This window comes from Papio anubis, chromosome 8 (assembly GCF_008728515.1).
Source record: "Papio anubis isolate 15944 chromosome 8, Panubis1.0, whole genome shotgun sequence".
Taxonomy (NCBI): Eukaryota; Metazoa; Chordata; class Mammalia; order Primates; family Cercopithecidae; genus Papio; species Papio anubis.
In genome coordinates, this window is record NC_044983.1 from 102,856,604 (window position 1) to 102,878,955 (window position 22,352).

The 22,352-nt window shown below is 38.0% G+C and overlaps 1 protein-coding gene across 2 annotated transcripts in view; it reads right to left on the reverse strand.

Annotated features, from left to right (window-relative positions):
- The window catches only part of ANGPT1 (angiopoietin 1), a 298,250-nt gene extending 292,794 nt beyond the window's left edge, over positions 1-5,456 (reverse strand). The window contains exon 1 of one of the 2 annotated variants that reach the window (XM_003903066.5): positions 4,664-5,456. In XM_003903066.5, the coding sequence (XP_003903115.3) occupies positions 4,664-4,960 (297 nt within the window). In that variant the 5' untranslated portion in view covers positions 4,961-5,456. The remainder of the gene's footprint in view (positions 1-4,663) is intronic. The other variant, XM_009213479.3, reaches the window with a different exon arrangement.
- Positions 5,457-22,352: the final 16,896 nt, after the last annotated feature.

Below are 22,352 nucleotides of genomic sequence, written 5' to 3' on the forward strand. Positions count from 1 at the left end.
CCCATTTCACACGTTTAGGAAGTTCCCACAAATGTGAAAATAAAACGTAATAGCATTGTCTCTGACTTAGTGTTGCACAGCCACCACCAGCCACCGAAACAATAATATACCAGTGAGAAGTAAGTTCTCATGTGCACATATTATACAGATGTATATTATGATAATCAAGTTCTCATGGGCACATATTATATAGATGTATATTGTTATAATTAAGTTCTCATGTGCACATATTATACAGATATATACATATTATATAGATGTATGCAGTAAATGGCTCCCTACTGTACTGAACAAGAAATAACTAAGTTCTTGTGCTTATAGAAGTACAAAACATTATCACACAAGAGAATATCTAGCTGACCCTCAAGTAGCCTAGTGCTAACATTTAAGCAAACTTTAAAGTAGTTACAAGGTCCCTTAAATTGCATTATTTTATAGTTACCACTATATACTTGAGCACTTGATCTCTTAAAAACTGATTATTACTATAACAGAGAAATTAATCCAGACCCTTAATGAACATGTTCAGAGATATAAAAATGGATAAGCGACATTTACTACACTTGAGGAACTCACAGTCTAGGTGGGAAAACAAACCTAGAAACAAATAATTAAAACAACCACCACCACAACTTAGAAGTACAGTGTTAACATGATACAGTCAATGTACTGCAATGACATTTGAGAACTCGCCCTGGGAGGGTAAGTGGAATGTGGGTAGATTTCCTGGAGAAACTGGCAACAGAGCTGACCCTTAGAGAATAATTAAGAAGTTGAACTAGAGTGACTAGAGAAGTTTTGGAGATTCTAGATCACTGGTTAAATATAATTTGAATAATTAATAAGCACCTACTCTGGACCCAATATTGTTTTAACTAGTATTAGGACAAAAATAACTGTAGGGTATAGTCCTTGCATATAGGACAACTTACAATCTATTGAGGAGGTAAGGTGTATGCCTCAAATAAAATGCTGATGGTAGACAGCAAAGTGCAGATTGCAATAGATAATGCATTCATTTGTTCATTTAACAAATATTTATTTTATATTTATTTTATAAATATGTTATATACTCTTCCAGGCACTGAAGATATGATATTGGACAAACACACAAGGTCACCGGCCTCGTGGAGGTCACATTCTAATGGATATTAATAGGGATTAATATATATGTAATATATGGGTTTAAAAAAATCATCATCATCAATGTGTTTTGGGTAACAGCATTCCAAATCTTAACTCTGAAGAAAAGAATACAATCTGCAAATAGAGGACATCCTTAACCAAAAAATGTCATCAATAGAAAAACAGCTAAATAGTCCAGTAAAATCTTTGTATTTCTTAAAATATTCTGGATGGCAATTCATAACCATATTTTCCATTAATAGTCATCAATTTGAGCTAGTGTAAAATATTTATAGCAAATAGACTATTGTTTTCTGTTACAAGGCATTATCCACTCAATTTATTTAAATTTGTAACCAAAAAAGACATCATTTGGCAAAAGCAAAATAGGTCTTCTAAGGATTCCCCAAATCCTAGAACATTATACACATTTAAATCTAAATGTTTTAAATGTACATCTTTGTGAACTTTTTGAGATGTGGAGACAGAAAACAGTAGTTCACAAAGCACAGGATGTGGGCTAAATGTTTCCCTGTCATAGAGAAGTAGGAAGAGATCATAAGAAAGTGACAAAGACACTGGGGCCAGTTGTATTTATTGTTACTTACCTAAGATCTGGTCACTTTCAGGTGTTTACTATGACTTGCTAATTATTCTGAAAAGAGCTATATTACAGAAGAGATCAAACCCAGAAACACACCCAGGTGTTTCACAAAATAAAACTAGGATGCATAGTTTTATTCATACCACTATAATATGATGCATATTATTCATACCACTCTTCCTGGTCTGAGAAGTCACAATAATGCTATCAACCTGCCTCACTTTAATCAACCAGTGATTATGGAAAGTTGATCTCTTTGAATTAAATCCATCACATCAAGAAAGCAGTGCCATAACAGTTCCAGTATTTATGGTGACCGACAAATCATTTGCCCCCTTGCATGCCTTGCTTCTCATCCTGTTCAGTTGCAAGACCAGAAAAGTTGAGGGAGGAGGTTTCCCTTCATGGAAGGGGATGCATTAACATAATTATCATATAGCTTCATTTAGCATTGATAACACATGTATTCTGCCTCAAAATCTTTCCTGATAGCGATGCCATGAGCTGCATAATAATCACTATGCTTTGATTAATTATTTTGCCGAATAAATGGATGAATTAATTTCACTTACATACACTGATAGCCTCAGTTTCTGCAGGGTATTGCTTCCGTCTATGGCAACTACTTGGAATCAAAATAGAAGTAATACAAATTGCAGTACTGAGCATACCAAATAGTTACAGTAAAAAGATTCCCATTTCTATTATCAGAATCAATATATCACATGAATTTTAGAACTTGGAGCGAAGAAAACTCCTAATTAAGGGAAACTTATGAAAGCCTTTAGCAAGTTCTTTGTTGAATGCATTTATTTGGTTTCTTGATCCTCCAACCAATCACATTGACAATGACAAAAGATATGCAAATTTAAACTGACAATAGTCAAGCCACACTGCTCTGACTCATACCAATAGGGACGTTTTCAGCATATATTCAGCTTGATATTTACACTTGAAAGGGTCAATGTAACCAAAGAACATTTTAATAGTTATTCTTGGCTATAATCTGAAAGCTATCCCACAATCATTGACCAAGAACAATGCAAACAAGAATCAAATTTATTTTGCAAAATAAATTAACATATGAAACACGTGCATGATTTAAGCCCAGCAGAATTATGTGTTTACCCTGTCACTGCTGAATAATTGCATAGCAACAAGAAATATGCATTACTATGTTTGAATCACTATTTTGATTATATGTTTTAAGCAAACAAAACATTACGTTTTTGGTAGAATAGATCATTCGGGGTAACTTGGGACTAAATTTTCCTCCCCATTCCCTCAAAGAATCCAGACTAATATATGATTGGATTCTCACTAAAAACTATATGGATGGTGTACTGAAGAATAACAACAAGCTATTCAACCAAAATCATTTGTTTACAATGGAAATAAGTTTTACCAAAGAAAAATACAAACATCCTATTATAAACTACTATTGAAAGTAGTGCCTAAAATTTAAGCTACAATTGAAAAAAAACCGAGAGTTCTGTTTGCTTTTTATTCTTCTACCTACCTACTGATTGTGTATTACAGTCCTATAGTCTGTAATAGAAAGATTACAATATCAGGTTTGGAAACTGTAGAACTACTAAGTTCCAGTTAATGTGTCAAATAAAATAACAGTGATCTTAGTTCAGTCCCTAGTGGACAAAAGTAGAATAACTATTACTTGGCATGATTCAGCAGGCGATGACCTAAGCGAGTGTGATCACACAGGAACAAAATAGAGCATTTGTCCTTTCCCTATCTTTTATCTTTTTAAAGGGATTGCCTCGTTTACAGACTAACTTAAAGAAGCCTGATTGCATACCTATTTATATGTACCAAGTTAATCCATTAACGAGGGAGAGAAGCTTTTCACAAATTGGGACATTGCCTCCATTCCAGTGGCATAGTCAGTGGAATATACTTATTCTCGGCTGCCTATTATTAAACAGATTGCAAAGACAGAATGAATTGCAGAAGTGTGTTCATAATTTAATAGGCATATCTTCAACAAAAACTTTTAAATGGTTTGTAGATAAATAACTGGATAAACTATTTGATTTGATTTCTATAAATTGAGTTTACATTCATACTCGACATTAACATTCATCAAATAACATGGATACTTAAACTCGCCAGGTACTGTCTCTGTAACTACAATGCCCTGAGAAGGGAGGTATTTCAGGAATATAGTAGAGACTACATGTTGCGTTCAGCCCAAATCTGCAGGTGCATGTCTTCCTCAACAGCCAGCGTGTTCTCATTGTGAGCAAGCAAGCCCTTTCTGACAGTTCACATTACAACGTATCTTTTTAAATTTTTTTTTTCTCAAGGACAGAAGAAAAAATATTTAACAGAAATCAGTCCTCTACTATTCTACCACTTGCTGAAATTAACAGTTCCCTTTACATAAATAAACAATTTCTCCAACCAAATATCATATTTTACATTTACTCTCACTTCATGTTAATTTTTCTAAAGGTTAAAAAAAAAAAACCAAATACTTTGTGATGATTTGCCACCCCAGTGGCACAAAATTTTCTGGTGCAAAATCGATTTGATCTTATTAATTAGTATAGTCATTACGATTATTTATTTTTCACCAACTTGCTTAAGAGGTACATGCTTTCTTTCTTAAGGTAGAGTTTTGACAGAAAGACTCTTAATGCTGAACTTTAAACAAGAGAAACCAGAAATGTCATAAAATTTACCAGGGCTAGACACACACACGGGGTGCCCCCACACATTCATAGGATTGCGCAAGCCCCCAAACCTTGGCTTACCCAGGAAGCCAAACCCAGACAGCCGTCTTGCAATTGCAAACACTGCCCCCCTGGAGCAAAAGGTAAACACACAAATGCGCCCCTAAGGAACTTTTAAGTTAGCTGCAGTGCAAGAACAGAAAAAGCTCCGTGCTATTAGAAACTGAAAGCAATCACTTACTTTTTGCAGCCACTGAGTATAATTTTCCATCACATGTTCCAGATGTTGAAGTTTCTGGGAAGAGAAATCCGGTTCCACGTGTGGAGCATCTCTCTGCAGAGCGTTTGTGTTGTACTGGTCTGTCGTACTCTCACGACAGTTCCCATCGTGTTCTGGAAGAATGAAAGTATAGGCACATTGCCCATGTTGAATCCGGTTATATCTTCTCCCACTGTTTTCTGGACTTCGGCGCTGGTTGCTGCACCCTGTGTGAGTCAGAATGGCAGCGAGGAAAGCAAAGGAAAGGAAAACTGTCATTGTACTGCCAGCACTCTCCTTCCGTGCCTCTCGCAAAACTTGCTCCTTTCTTCTGACCTCTAAACTAGTTCTTTATTTCAGGTAAAACTGCTTGTTTGTTTGACTCTCTCCCCCTCAAAGAAAGCGTTTGAAGAAGAATGATAGAAAACTAGCCATTTGTTAGCTTTGTTCTAAAATGTTAAAATTTTTTATTTCACTGTAATGATATTTTCCTTCGTTAAAACTTGAGATATTTATTGCATAGTAGCTGAGATTTATTGTTTCCTCTCTGTGTGACCGTTCAGCGTGGAGCCTGCCTGAGTCAGCTGCGTGTACATATTCTAGACCCTTTCCTCTACCCTATCTGCTTCAGATCTGCTATTTTCTTCCAGACCTCAGTGAGTTTTATTAAGGTTGCACATCCAAGCCAAGCTGGAAGCAGGCAGCCTTTCACAAGATGACTTGACAGGAATGCGTGAGTGTGCCCCTATGCTAAGGATTGCTGATGGCTTAGGGCGGCAGGATCGTCTTACAAATTGGCTAGATGCGCATGACCTCGATCATGTATGGCCCTCCGCCCCCTTCCGCAGACAATTGCCTTGAGCCTTTAGCAGATTCATGGCAAATCAATAAATAGAGCAGTCCACCTTAATACACTTTTGGTGTGCATGCTGACCTACTAAAATACAGCCAACTAGCAGTATGTTTTTAAAGTTACTATTTAGTCGAGGGACCCTAAGAAGAAAATTGGCATGATGTCCAATGAAATTATTTTTGATAGAGAATGATAAACCCGTATCATTATTAAATGTCTTTAAAAAAACATGTATTCTTGACTCTGAGGAAAAATATGTAAAATAACAATTTTTACAGGGGGCATTCTTTCATCGTATTCACTTAGACTTTTAGGAGTTGAAGAAAATAATCAGAGAGGATCAAAGTAGCAAGAAAATTAGCATCATTTGTTGCTCAAAGCAATATGTTGCACAAAGCAATATAGTATATGCATATTAAAGAGGATTATCTAAGTACCTTTTGGTATAGGGGTCTTAAATGAAACTGGTGTCCTGATCAGAATGCAACCCTTCGTGTTCCGTGTATATAAACTGAGCAACTTCCCTACAAAAACAATGTGGCTACAATTTAAAGCAGTGGCTTGAGAATTATTAATTCCTGTGGTATATCCTAATCCTATATTTTACAAGGATCTCTTTGGTGGCTACGGCTGTCTGTAACACTGGTATGGAAGTTTACATAAAAACCTCCTGTGGCTGCACAGACACACCATGTGAGAACAAGCACACATCAGGTGTGCTCACAGCCAGCAATGGGCTGCACAGGAGACATCTCTGTGCTTCTGTGAAGGAAGAAAGAAAAATTATCAGAAGATGATTTCCCAAAGGCAGCGTATAAACCTTTGAACAAAGGGACCCGTAAATATAAAGAGGCGATAATTTTAGAATTCAGGGAATGGCTCTGAGATGTTTACTAGATGCAGAAAACATGAACTATGAGTTGGGATTTTCATCAGGAACTGGGAGGGCTTTTAGGCAACTGCAGTCATGGTGTAAAAACAGAAGCCACAGCTGTCATCTCCATGTCCTGAAAGGAGAACAGGGCAGTGGGTAAAGGTTGGTAGTGGTTAGAGATGGGCATTTAGGGAGAAGTTAGAGGAGAGGTCAAAACAAATTCCAGAACTAATGCGATTTACTTGGGGAGAGAAACCTTGCTGAGATTCATCAGTCCTTTCCACACTAAATAACAAATTTCTGATCGGACAGATATGGAAGCAAGTTATGCCAAACACGGCAATAAAATATTTGAACCACTTTTGCAGCCTCTTGAACTTTTGCGTGTCTCCTCATTGAGTCATGCATCACTCCTGTGCAACAATAATAATGGCATGCATTAAGACCTTACTGTTTTCTAGGCGAAGCACTCCTTATGCGCTATCTCATTTAATCATTCCAACAAACCTAAGATCATGGATATTATGTTTAATCCCAATTGATCAATGGGAAAACTGAGTCACAGAAAGGATAACAGGATGTAATTCACAGAGCTGGCAAGTGATGGCGCCAGTTTGTGAACTCAGGCAAACTGACTCAGCCTGTTTCAAACCACCAGGCCAGCCTGCTTTTGGAAATCTCTGCAAGGAATGAAAGCAATTTCAAAAGCGCTCCAGCTGCATTGATTTACAGTCCTAAAGCGGGAGAAGTGACGTACCTAGAAGAAAAAGGACTGTAAAAGTGATTAAGGTGTTTTCTAGTGTGCACGTGCGCGCGTGCACTCACTCACTCACACACACACACACACACACACACACACACAGAGTGACAGGTAACCTATGCACAGCCACAAAGATGAAGTGCACTGGCAAAATGTAGGTTGTCTAAGAACACTTTCCAATAATGCTTGATTTGAAAATTATCCATGGAAAGAAGAGAGTCCAAACCTGAGACCTAGAAATGTTTTGTGAAGAACTAAATACAGTAGAAAATTGGCAGAAGACTAATGGATGAGTGGTGAGGTTTCCATTAAATTGCTCCTGTGTTTTTAAACAGCTGAGACTGTTAAAATCTGTTCCTCCACGTGTGTGTCTCTGTGCGTCTATGTGTCCATATCCATGTGAATTTTCGCAATTAGAATAAATGAAAAGCAGGAATGCACAATTTCCTGAGGGAAAAGTAGACAACTAGGAAAGGGAAGCCTGAAATGCAAACAAAAAAGGAGGGGTCAGGGGACAAAGAGACAGAGAAAAATGTAGAGACTGATTTATTTCTTTTCCAGAAAAACAAAATCAACCACAAACCATTCTAGTATTATTCTGAAAAAAATGTCTGAAGATGAATTTTAAGCAATGAGAAAACCCAAGGATGTACAGAATTGACTCCTGTGTTTTTGGAACTCCAGTTAAGGAGACTGTAGGCACATTTAAGGATACTGACACACTGAAGATAATATGTTTTGGGGATCATGCATCTAGGCAACAGCAACACTGTTGTTTGTTGTTGATTATTCAGAAATGGGGCACAATTCAGGGTGCATTAAAATTTAGAGAGTAGGGCCGGATGCAATGGCTCATGCCTGTAATTCCAACACTTTGCGAGGCCGAAGTGGGAGGATCGTTGGAGCCTAGGATTTTGAGTACAGCCTGGGCAGCATAGGGTGACCCTCCCTGTCTCTACCCAAAATAAAATAAAATAAAACTTAGTCAGGTATGGTGGCATGGCCAGGACCTGTGGTCCCAGCTACTCAGGAAGCTGAGGTGGGAGAATCGCTTGAGCCCAGAAGGTTGAGGCTGCAGTGAGCCATGATTGCCACTGCACTCCAGCCTGGATGACAGAGTGAGACCCTTTTTAAATAATAATAATAATAATAGGCAAATAATAAGAATAAGCCAATTAAAATTCATCTACCAAACCTCCATGAAGGGTAAAATATTTCTAAGAACTAAAAAATTATATTCAATTGAATTCTGTGGTAGCTTGAACCCAAAACTTTGTGTTTTATTAGAACTCTGGAATAAGGAAGTGTAGGCTTTAAGGTTTTGATCTCATATCTACAAAGAGTCCTAGTAAATGTCCCACTCATTCTGAAATTTCCAAAGGGACTGAGAGCCATTTATACCAGAACTTCATGTGCCTAAATCTGTCCTAGGAACCAGTTTTTGATAATTCTTTGGTAAAGCTTTCTTAATTTCTCCAGGTCCAATAAATGGTTCTCTGTGTTAAATTTCAATAACCTTCTCTTCATGTCTCCAAAACTGCACTGCTCACGTTGCTTGCTAATTGTTGCCTTTTTTTTTTTTTATCTGTCTCTTCCTTTTGCTGTGAGCTGCTAAAGTGATCTTCTCTTTGTCATCACTGATTCCTCAACATTCACTCTGCACTTTGTTTGAGGGAATGAAAGAATAAGCAAATAAATGAATGAACTGATTAATGACTAAATTGGTGCAACTTCCTGACTCTGTATCTGGTTACTACATGACTGGCCACATTCATTGCATTTGTTGGGTGAGTTTGCCTAGAATCCCTAGGCATAAAGAACTGGATAAAGCCAAACTTATTCTAAAGAATTCGTTAGACATAAGAGCAAAGTGCAATAATAATTCATAGTATTATTTAACCCTTAACAAATAATTTTCTCATCTAATGTTTACAGAACCCCCATAATTATGTAATATTATATACTATTGTTCCCATTTTGCTGATGAGAAATGTGGAGCCATAGAGGTTAATTGCCCAGGACCTATGATATCTTAGGAGGCAGAACAGGAATTTGACCCTCAATCCATCTAACTCTGAGGCTCACATTCATTTCCCACTGAGCTATATTGTTTATGACAATACTTCAATATTGAGAAAATATTTCTTAGAATTTAGGGGACAGGAACAACATGGTGACTCCCCCACTTCAGAGGTCCCTTTCCTCTGAAACCCAGGGCTTTCACAGATTCATGTTACGATCTTCCAAAACAGGGATAATATTAAACCAGGATGCACCAGTATGATTAGATGTGCTTACCAACAGCCAATCTGATTAATTGGGTTATACTTTAGAAATACTCTACATGGTTGGTCCTATGCCGTGTCATCTGTTAGATATCTTGATCATCACTCAAAGTCTACAGTAAAATCAAAATATATGAAAAAAATAGTATTTATTTCTCAAAAATACCACCAGGCAATGAGATTCAAGGAAACACTCCTCTGGTCTTTATACAACCACTTATAAGGGAAAAGGGGGTGGGAAAGTATTCTCCTACTTTGTGTTCTGAACACAATGTGGTTCAGCACAGCAAGGGTCCCATATTCTATGGGTCTGCTCAGGCACTTTTAGGGATCAAGACTATCATCAGGGCTATAGAAGTGGCAGCTCTATCTAAAAGGAGGGAAGGCTCTTGGCTGTAGTTCCTGGAAGCAGAGCCAAGACTCCTTCACTCAACTATGTAGGCAGCAAAGGTATCCACAACAGATGGAAATATCACAGTGGACAAAACCAAAAACAGAAGAAGATGGAGGATATCACCTGTTAACTGAAGGCACTTCATGAGTACATGCAAAATATCCATTTAGAACTCCCATACTAACCGGGAGGATGTTACAAAAAGCTGGAAACACTGCAGCAAGTGGGATGAAGACAGGAGGCATATAGATAAGTGAGGAAAATAAAAATGATTATGTAAATATTCCTCTGCCTTTTGATGAGAGAAATTTCTGGTAATTGTTAGGTGTCTTGTTTGTTAAGTAGGTTTAATTTTATTTTATTTTTGAGACAGGGTCTCACTCTGTCACCCAGGCTGGAGTGTAGTGGCATGATCTCAGTTCACTGTAGCCTCTGCCTCCAAGGCTCAAGTGATCCTTCTACCTCAGCCTCCCTAGTAGCTGGGACTACAGCCGCGCACCACCATGCCTGGCTAATTTTTGTTTTTGTGAGATGGAGTTTCACCATGTTCCCCAGGCTGGTCTCAAATTCCTGGAATCAAGCAAACTACCAGCCTCAGCCTCCCCAAGTGCTGGGGTTATAGGCATGGTAAGTTGGTTTCAAACTATAGATATGCAAGTTGGAAACCGCTGGAACTGAATTAATTTGCTCTACCTAGGAAAGGAGGGAAGGGATTAAGAGACTCAGGGAAAGATCTAGAAGTGGGGGACTGGAGCTAGAGAGGTTTAGAGGTTCTGTGTCAGGCAGAGCTGCTAAAAGAGAGAGAAGGCCTGTGGCTGTGTAACCATGAGAGACTTGGGAATATATATCAGGAGATTTGGAGTGAAATAATGTTTCCAGTGAGATCAAACTCATCTGTTTCAGTAAAATATATACTTTGGGGCAAATGACTTCTTAAGGGTGAATAGGAGGAATTGAAGCATTGGTCTTTGCTTCAAACATGGGAACAGTTAACATATGTATTACATAGACTATTAATGTGAATGCAATTGAAGTCATTTGTTGCAGGTTTGTTTTTCACTCTAGATCAGAGTCCCGAGGGCTAGAACTGTGTCTGTCTTATTGATCTGTCTATCCCCTTTTCCTGGCACAGAGGAGGAACTTTATAAATATCCAGCTGACTGACTGATTCATTCACCTTAAATCTCAGTGATGAGACGTGATGACACAGAGCCAGTCCCTTACAAGTTTACAGGTGCTAGACTTGCATAGACCCTAGAGATCTCACTTTGTGGTGAGTCACAGAAGGCACCCAGAGTCCATAGATTGCAAAAGTCAATCCCAGTAATGGTAGTGGAATAATACCTAACACTTCCAGCCACCTATGAACGCTGTCAAGGTTGAAAAACCATTCAAGAAACATCTCAGAAATACTTTTCAATGTGAGATTAGTTGTTAAATCTACAATGAAGGTAACTTCTAAATATACACAAGCCAGAAAAGAAAACAAAGAGCTGAGGACTGTATGAAGCAGAAATACAGATGCCAACATTCCCCTCATACCAGAATGAAGGACTTCCATTGGAGACCCCATGAGATTTTATTAGAAAAAACATATAAACTACCTTGCATTTACTAACTGCCTCCTTCTTTCTTCTCTTTTTCCCTACAGAAGTCTTGATTCCTAGATGAGAGAAGAATGCAAAGGCCTCTCTGTCTCAACTTTTCCAACTCCAGAAAGCACATGTATTTCACATGTTCTAAGAAACTCTCAAAAAGAACAAGTAATTTCAAGAAATGCCCGGAATTACCATTTGATGGGTTATGGTACCCAGTGGGACTTGGATAGTTCTTATAGCTGGTTCTTGTAGCCAAAGTACCCTCCACTGAGAGTAACTCAGTGATGTAGGACTTTCCGTTCAGAGGAAAATCTATGTTGTGGTCACAGAGTTGTGACAACCTCCACTCATAAGTTAGAAAAAGAATCATTCACAAGCATTGTAAACTCAGATTAAAAAAAAAACTACTAGGGAAATAAGATCCTTAATGTTTTCTAAAATTGCTTGTTTTTCCTCTCTTAGTCTTATTTTTATACTCTCTCTTAATCTAATCTTACTTCTGATGTAATACTGTCTTATCTCTCTTTCTTCCTGCCAGATTGGATGAACTGTTTCATAGTGGTTAAGGTGGGAGGATACAGACTGCTTTGTTTTTTTTAATTTCTTGTCTATGCTAGTCTATGTTAGATGATTTTAGACAAGACATTTAATTATTCTAAGCTCAGCTTCCTTATCTGTAAAATGAAGACAGTAATAACGGTACCAATTTTATAAGAACGTTGTGAAGATTAAATAAGGTAGTGGATATAAAGTACTGAGCACAGTGTCCAGACCATATCCAAGTGCTCTCAATGCTAGTTCTTGTTTCTAAATGTGAGTTCTTTTTTTGTGCTCAAAAATTATGATACTTTTTGCCTTGTTTAGTTGAATTGTATAAGTACATTTACCTAATTTCATTCCCTATCATTTTGCCCTCCTAAATGTTTAAAATTATTTCTGAACATCTTTAAAAAATCACAAATTTAAGAAGCACATTTTAAAATGAGAGGATGCCCAAGTTCACAATGATATTCATGTAAATAGCTCTGGTTTCTTGAGGGCAATATTGTTCTTTACTGCTGCATCCCCCTAGCACCTGAAACAGTGAATGCCTGTCACATAATTGGTGCTGGAAAGGTATTTGTTGAATGAATAAAATGAGTTGGGGACAATTTAGTAACAATGTACTACTCTGGCTACTGAAACCAGAGAAACATCAAGTAGGGCAAACAGACATGTAAAGCAATCACATTTGATAGTGAAAATTTTATGCCTTGGGAACTATGGGAGCAATGTGGATACCGTTTATGGCTTCATCACCATGACTTGTTATCCAACTCATTTCCGGCCAATTCAACTGGATGACCTTATTTTCAAGAACTTCTTTTATGGCTAGACTTGTGGCATATATCATTCCATTCTGTTTCCTCAGAGATAATGTGTTTGCCTCTGATACACCAAAAATGAACTGGAACACTCTATTATTAATCTCATATGAAAAACACAGTTTGGTATGAACTGTGCATAAGGAAAAGATCTTATTTTATATATATATACACACACACATATATATATATATATATATTTTTTTTTTTTCCAAAGCCAATTTCACTCCCTCTCAGGCTCTTATCAGATTAGAAATTTGGTAATTAAATTAGAAAATAAATTCTAGTGGTACATAAAACACTTAAAAACATGATTGCTTAAACCTGGTTCTTAGTTTATAACTGACCCATAAAGACTAGTCCTTTAATGTTAACCATAAACAAAGAACCTATTTGGTCTCTGAAAAGTTTATACTTTCTTTTCCATTGATTATATGTCTTTGTTCTTTCCTCTAGATCTTTCTCTTCTAAATAGCACAAATCTTTAAAGGGAGGATTGTGACAATTAAAGGTTAGAATAGAAGAATAGAAAACAACCATGACTCAAACATGGGAAAGGATTGTCATAGCCACATTGTTCTTCATAGCTAAATTTTCCTGCCACTTGTGATATGTACAAATGGATCACTTTTAGCGCCAGAAGCACTGAACAGGCTGCATATTTTGCAAAATGTTTCCCAAATTTTTGTTATGTTTATGCCACCTTGGTGGTATTTGCCATGCCCTGTGTACTACTATGTACCTACATAGTTTCCTTAACTCTGTTTTAAACTGTCTACATGTCTTAGATTTAACCTAAACAATAGTATTGGGGAAAACAAGCACTCGTTTTTATATATTTTATTTTATATTAAAATAAGTACACAATATGAAAATGAGTATCTGTCCATGTGCTACCCCTCAAATATTCCATTTCCCAGGGGAACATGTACCATACTTTAGGAAATATTACTTAGTGCTATCAAGAGTAGAGACATCCTCTCCTGCAAGATGAATAAAACGATGCCTCCTGTCAATATATCCATGGAAAAAAACTGTTGTAGTTATAGTTCCTCAAGATCTGTTTGCCTCATGTTCAGAACGCTTGGTGATTGCTTCCATTCTGTAGTCTAATCAGAAATACAAAGGATGCTTTTGCATCAGAAGCTTCTGCATTTATGCAGTGAGCACATGAAGAACTTCCCTCGGTCCCACCCAGGGAAGTCATGGCTGGGATTTGCAATAGCCCTATTTACAGTGCTGTCCACTAACAGAAATGCCCAACTGAAGGCCTGAGCTTGCAACTAATGATTGACCAGGAATTTCAATAGCTCTTTTATTGATTCTGGCATTGGAAAGAATAACGTAGTTATTTAGTATCTGAAGAGTAAATCTTCACTCCCTTTTAGTCTTGCGTTTGGAAGAGTGTTGGGGAAATAGTAAACACATTTCCTCTCAAGAGTTGCATTCCCCTTGGAGAATTTACATTCCTTCCTGACATCCTTCAAAAAGCCATAAAAACATATCAGTTCAAAGAGGGAAAGGAGAGTTAATATTTAAAGGAGCTGCTAGGAATCTATTACTCTCAGTTTAATAACAGCTACCATTTCTGGAGTGTCTGTGATATACCCAGGGCTATGGTAATTAATGTGCTTGCATTATCTCATCTATAACAATGGTCACAACAACAAAATATAGGACCTTTTATTACCATCATTTCGCAGAGGAAGAAACAAACTTAGAGAAGCTGCAGGAAGGACTCAAAGCCAGTGTTTTCTGAACCCAGACCTGAAGTTTTTAACCGTTACATATATATAAACCCTCAGTCTTTTTAAAGCATCTGCTCATTTAAATCCCAAATTAATTATCTTCCTGATTTTAGTGTACCTTTCCTTATTTGCTAATCTAATAAGAAGCATAGAACTTGATAGCCAATTAGACTAAAGAAGTCATAAGAATTAAAAAAGGAAGTTATCCCCCAAAAAGTTAATAATTACAGTACACTTACTGTATGTCAAGTGCTTTACATACATTATCAAATTTAACCCTTAATACAATCATATCATACGAATTTTACAGATGAAGAGACTGAAGCATTTGAAATGGACTTGCCTAAGATTATATAGAAGGGACATTTTAACCAGGCCATTTGACTCAAGGGCCCAAACATCTTAATTAACGTGCCAAGGAAAGCTCTCTAAAATTTGTGACAAAAAAAAGCATGTTTAAGGTACTTACATGTAGGACTGTAACCAGCTGTATCCTCATCTTCACTGGGAGCAAAGGACAAGATTCAGAGTTCTCAGCGTATCATCCCGGGTAGGCAGCTTAGTATCACCTGGGATCTTGTTTGTAATGCAAAATCTGGGCCCCACCCAGATCTCCTGAATCAGAAACCTGAGTTTGGGTCTTAGCTCCTTTTGACAGGCCTTGCAGGAAATTCTGACGCAGGCTCAAGTTAGAGAATTACTGGTTCAATTCTTTACTCCCTAACCCTAGCAGCATCTTAGGATCAGTTGGGAGTTCTGTATAAAAGTTGCCTGGGCTTGCCTCCAGAGATTCTAATTCAGTTGATCTGAGATGTAGCCTAAATGCTGGTAGTTGTAAAAATGGATCAGGTGCTTCTAATGTGTTGCCATGGTTGAGAACCAATGGCTTAATTGAAAGAGCTAACCAAGAAGAAGTGCTGTAAAAAGAGCTGAATTGGTTTAGTACCAAGAAATAAGGAGTAAACTTACTTGGATATGCCTGATATTTTTCCAGAAAGTTCTTTACTTCTAGGATTATAAAACAATTCCCTTAGTGCCTTTAAAGTTTCGTATATTTAATTTCTGGAGCATTTAAGGACACCAAGATTACTGCATATTAAATAAACCAGACTCAAGAAACCTAATAAACTGGACCTCCATAGCTCACATTGCTTTGTTGTTCTTGAAGAAATTTATCTACTAAATTTATATTTGTAAAGCCTTAAAGAATAAAATACTTGTGTCTTGATCACACGTGAGCACAATGTTGACTTTCACGTAATAGTTAACAATTGCTGTTACAACATTTTGTCTCTGTTCTCATGAAGTGTTTTGATTCATTTCTTCCAAAATAAGCAGTCAGTGCCTGTGTTCTTGACCCCCAATACTCTATGATCTGCAGTACACCTGGGGAAAACAACAGTAACAAGTCGTAGCTCTTCTCATATGACTCACAGAGGCTTTGGAGGTACTGATTGTAACCTTTGATTATATCACATACATGGATTCTATATCTTTCACAAAGAAACCATGAAGTTTTAAAACAATTATTTTCTTATATCAAATTGGCCCCACATGTTTATAGCAACACTAGTTACAGTAGCCCAAACATGGAAACAACCCACATGTCCATTAACAGATGAACGGATAAACAAAATATGGTAAATCAATACAAATGGAATATTATTCAGCCACAAAAAAGAATGAAGTACTGATACATGCTACAACATGGATGAACCTTGAAAACATTACGCTAATAAGTAAAAGAAGCCAGACAGAAAAGGTCTTATGTGATTTCATTTACATGAAATATCTAGAATAGGTAAATCCATAGGGACAGAAAGAAGATTAGTGGTTGCCAGAGGCTGTGGGTAGGAAGGAATACAAAGTGATTGCTTATGAGTACAAGGTGTCCTTTTGGTCTGATGAAAATGTTTTGTAACTACAGAGAGATAATGGTTACATAATATTGTGAAGGTTCTAAATGCCACTGAGTTTTGGCTTTAAAATGGTTAACTGTAATGTGTGATTTCACCTCCATAAAAAAAAAATTTAAATAATTGGCATGACATCTCTACACACTTGGCATCTGTGTTTTCTTTAGATTACTATGGTATCTATTTAAATATCCATTTCTTAAAAACTTTTATTTTGAAATAGAAAGCTGCAAAGGTAAGTATAGGGAGGACTCATGTACCCTTCACCCAATTTCCCCCACTGGTTACACCTTACATAACTATAGTATAGCATCACAATCAGGACTCGGACATTAATACACTATGAATATTGTTTTATGTCATTTTATAGAACATAGATTTGTGTACCACCACCATCCAAGATACAGAAATATCCCACCATCACAACAAAGATCTCTCTCTGAGTATTCTTTTATAGCTATAACCAATCTCTCCTTGACACCATTCCTAACTCCTGGCAGCCACTAATCTGGTTTTCATTTCTATAATTTTGCCATTTCAAGAATGTTATATAAATGGAATTATGTAATCTCTTGGAATTGAAGTGTTTTTTTTTTAATCTATCATACTGTCCTTGAGATCTGTCCAAGTTGTATGTATCAGCAGTTCATTCCCTTATTGCTAAGTAATAATCCATGGCATGTATGCACCACAGTTTATTTAACCATCACCTACCAAGGGACGGTTTGTTGTTTCTACCTTGGGGCTATTACAAATGAAGCTGCAATGAGCAGTTGTGAACAGATTTTTGTGCAGGCATAAATTTTCATATCACTGCAATAAATGCCCAAGAATGTGACTGCTGGATTGTATGGTAAATGTATATTTAGGGTTTTTTTTCTGTTTTGTTTTTTTTGTTGTTGTTAGAAATGAGGGTCTTGGTATGTTGCTCAGGCTGGCTGAGAACAGCCAAGATTAAGCAGTCCTCCCACCTGAGCCTCCCCTAAGTAGATGGGACTATAGGCACATGCCTCTATGCCTTGCTTAGTTTTTAAGAAATTGCCAAGCTGTTTTCAAGAGTGACCATACCATTTTTACATTCCCACCAGCAGTGTACGAGAGATCAACTTTCTCCATATCTTTACCAGCATTTGATATTGTTACTTTTTTTTTTTTTTTTTTTGGTTTTTCTAATAGTTGCATAGTAATATCTCATCATGGTCTTAATTTGCATTTCCCTAATGACTAGTGATTTTAAACACTTTCTCATATGCTTATTGGCCATGGTATCCTCTCATCAATAAAATCTCTCAAGTTTTTTCCACTTTTTTAATCAGATTATTTATAGGTTTTGAGAGTTCTTTATTGATATGGTTTGACTATGTTCCTACCCAAATCTCATCTTGAATGGTAGCTCCCATAATTCCCACATGCTGTGGGAGGAACCATGTGGGAGGTAATTGTATCATCAGGGCAGGTCTTTCCCATGCTGTTCTTGTGATGGTGAATAAGTCTCATGATATCTGATGGTTTTATAAAGGGGAGCTCCCCTGCACATGCTCTCTTTGCCTGCCATCATGTAAGACATGACTTTGCTCCTCCTTTGCCTTCTGCCATGATTGTGAGGTCTCCCCAGCCATGTGGAACTGTGAGTCTATTAAACCTCTTTCCTTTATAAATTACCCAGTCTCGGATATGTCTTTATTAGCAGCTTGAGAATGGACTAATACAGTAAATGGGTACCAGTAGTGGGGTGCTGCTATAAAGATATACAAAAATGTGGAAGTAACTTTGGAACTGGGTAACAGGCAGAGGTTGGAAGAGTTTGGAGGGCTCAGAAGAAAGATAGGAAAATGTGAGAAAGTTTGGAACTTCTTAGAGACTTGTCAAATGACTTTGACCAAAACGCTGATACTACTATAGACAATGAAATTCAGGCTGAGGTGGTCTCAGATGGAGATGAGGAACTTGTTGGGAACTGGAATAAAGGTAACTCTTGCTATATTTTAATAAAGAAACTGGTGGCATTTTGCCCCTGCCCTAGAGATAGGTGGAGCTTTGAACTTGGGAGAGATGATGTAGGATATCAAGTGGAAGAAATTTCTAAGTAGCAAAGCATTCAAGAGGTGACAGAGCATAAAAGTTTGCAAAATTTGCAGCCTGACAATGCAGTAGGGAAGAAAAACCCATTTTCTGGGGAGAAATTCATGCTGGCTGCAGAAATTTGCATAAGTAAGGAGTCAAATGCTAAATACCAAGACATGGGTGGGGGTTGAGGGGGGTACATCTCCAGGCATGTAAGATACCTTCATGGCAGCCCATCCCACCACAGGCCTGGAATCCTCCGAAGGAAAAATGGTTTAATGGGCCAGATCTAGGGCCTCTCTGCTCTATGCAGCCTCCAAACATGGTGCCTTGCATCCCAGCTGTTTCAAGTCCAACCATGGCTAAAAGGGGCAAATGTACAGCTCAGGCTGTTGCTTCAGAGGGTGCAAGCCCCAACTCTTGGTGGTTTACATGAGGTGTTGGGTCTCTGAGTGCACAGAAGTCAAGAACTGAGGTTTGAGAACCTCTGCCTAGATTTCAGAAGATGTATGGAAATGCCTGGATGTACAGGCAGAAATTTGCTGCAGGGGCAGAGCCCTCATGGAGAACCTCTGCCAGGGCAGTGTGGAAGGGAAATATGGGAGTAGAGCCCCCACAAAAAGTCCCCACTGGGGCACTGCCTAGTGGAGCTGTGAGAAGGCCACCATCCTCCAGACCCTAGAATGGTAAATCCACCAATAGCTTGCACTGTGAGCCTGGAAAAGCCGCATACACTCAATGCCAGCCCATGAAAGCAGCCAGGAGGGGAGCTGTACCCTGCAAAGTGAGAGTGGTGAAGCTGCCCAAGGCCATGGACTCCCACCTCTGGCATCAGCGTGTCCTGGATGTGGGACATGGAATCAAAGGAGATCATTTTGGAACTTTAAGGTTTAATGACTGCCCTGTTGGATATAGGACTTGCATAGAGCTTGTAGCCCCTTTGTTTGGGCCAATTTCTCCCATTTGGGACAGGTATATTTACCCAATACCTGTAACTCCATTGTATCTGGAAAGTAACTAACTCGCTTCTGATTTTATAGGCTCCTAGGCAGAAGGAACTTGCCTTGTCTCAGACAAGAGTTTTGACTACGGACTTTTGAGTTAATGTTGAAATGAGTTAAGATTTTGGGGGATTGTTGAGAAGGCATGATTTGTTTGGAAAAGTGAGGACATCAGATTTGGGGGAGGCAGGGGCAGAATGATATGGTTTGATTGTGTCCCCTCCCAAATGTCATCTTGAATTGTAGCTCCCATAATTCCCATGTGTCTTGAGAGGGACCCAATGGGTGATAATTGCATCATGGGGGCAGGTCTTTCCCATGCTGTTCTCATGACAGTGAGTAAGTCTCACAAGATCTGACAGCTTTATAAAGGGGGTCCCCTGCACATGCTCTCTTTGCCTGTCACCAGACATGACTTTCTTCTCCTTTGCCTTCTGCCAAGATTGTGAAGCCTCTCCAGGCATGTGGAACAGTGAGTCCATTAAATCTCTCTTTTTTTTTTTTTTTTTTTTTTTTTTTTTTTGAGACGGAGTCTCGCTGCATCACCCAGGCTGGAGTGCAGTGGTGCAGTCTCAGCTCACTGCAAGTTCCGCCTCCTGGGTTCACACCATTCCCCTGCCTCAGTCTTCCAAGTAGCTGGAACTACAGGGACCCACCACCACGTCTGGCTAATTTTTTGTATTTTTAGTAGAGACAGGGTTTCACTGTGTTAGCCAGGATGGTTTCGATCTCCTGACCTCACAATCCGCCCACCTCGCCCTCCCAAAGTGCTGGGATTATAGGCATGAGGCACTACGCTTGACCAATCTCTTTCTTTATAAATTGCCCAGTCTCAGGTATGTCTTTATTCGCAGCATGAGAATGGACTAATACATTTATATATTCTATGTATGACTTATTTTTGGTCAGATATATTGTTTACAAATATTTTCATCTGTCTGTAGTTTGTCTTTTTATTTTCTTCATTACTTAATTATTAATTTATTTTTTTAATTATTACCCAGATAACTAAACTGAGAGTACACAAAAAGCAAACTACAAAGAAACATCCTTCATTATTATACAAGCAAAAATTTTAAACAAAATATTAAGTAGAATTCAAAAACATATAAAAATAATTATAGGAGCAAGTTGGTTTATCTTAAGGATACAAGACTCATTTAATATCTGAAAATCAACCTAGTTGATTTTGGCCTAACTAACCTAGTTAGGTTTTGGCCTAACTAAATGGCAATGTGAGTTTGGCTAACATGGAAAACACTGGGAGGATTAGATTTGGGAAAGGCAGAGACCAGAAGCTTTGATTCAGACATGTTAAGTTTGAGATACTTATTAAAGAGCTAGCTAGTAAGCAGTTGGATATATGATCTAGAATTCAGAAGAAAGGTTCATAATAGAGATATAAATCTGGTGATTGTTCCTGGGTATATTGATGATATTGGAAGTTATGAGAGTGCAGACCACATCAAGAGAGTAAGAGTAGACAGGGAGGAGGAAAAGTCGACAACTGGGCTTTGAGGGACCCCAGTGTTAAGAGATTAGGAAAATGAAGATACATCAGCAAAGGAGCCTACAAAGGAGTAGTCGGTGAGGCAGGGAAAAAACAGGGAGGTGTATGTCCTGGAAGTCAAGTGAAGTGTGTGTTTCAAAGAGGAGGATGTTCACTATAGCAAATGTGTAGCTTTTAGATCAAGTAAGAGGAGGACTGAGAATTGACCAATGGTTTTAGCAACATGGAAGCGGACGACATCCTCTCAAAGATCAGTTTCAGAAGAATAATGAGAGTCAGAGGTGCTGATGCTGATGCTGATTAGAGTTGATTTAAGAAGGACTGGAAGGCAAGGAGCTGGCATTTTCCAATGAATAGTGACCCCTTCTCAAAGAGATTTGCCTTAAATAGCAATACCAATCTCAGAGAAGGAGGTCTGCATAAAAGGCATTTAAATTTTATTTTATTTTATTTATTTTTTATCTTATTATTACTATTTTTTGAGATGGAGTTTCACTTTGTTGCCCAGGCTGGAGTGCAGTGGTGTGATCTTGGCTCACTGCAACCTCTGCCTCCCAGGTTCAGGCGATTCTCCTCCCTCAGCCTCCCAAGTAGCTGGGACTATAGGCACGTGCCACCATGTCCAGCTAATTGTTATATTTTTAGTAGAAATGAAGTTTTATTCTGTTGGCCAGGCTGGTCTTGAACTCCTGACCTCAGGTGATCCACCTGCCTCAGCCTCCCAAAGTCCTGGGATTACAGATGCACCCGGCCTAAAAATGTTTTGCACTGCATTTTCTGCTAAGTTTATGGGTCAGTGAGAACACAAAATTTAAACCCTTAGTTCTGGCATGAAAAATGCTAACCTGGACACATTGACCTCTTGAATATTGGCTCGGATCTTATTTGTATACCTTGCTATGCCAGTAGAGTTACTGAAACAATATCTTTGAATTTGCCAATAAATTATCCTAAGCTCTCTTGCACAAATAAGCAAGCTTTCCTCTAAGAAGCAGTGCTGCCAGAAAATAAGTCTAACTGTGGACACATGAATGCAATATAACCCTTTTACTTGGCTTTACAATTTATTTAAACAGTGAATTACATTTTTATGGCAAAAATTTTGTAGTTTCCTATTAAAGGGGACATAAATCTCCAAGATTTATGCTTGGAGATAAATACATTCATATATAAGTAGTTTTACATCTTAAAAGAATAAATTACTAGAAGAAAACATAGATGAATTTCTTTATATCCTTAAATTAAGATTTTTTTAAGTCTAGAATCAATTTTAAAAATTAATCATTTTGATTACCAATAAATAT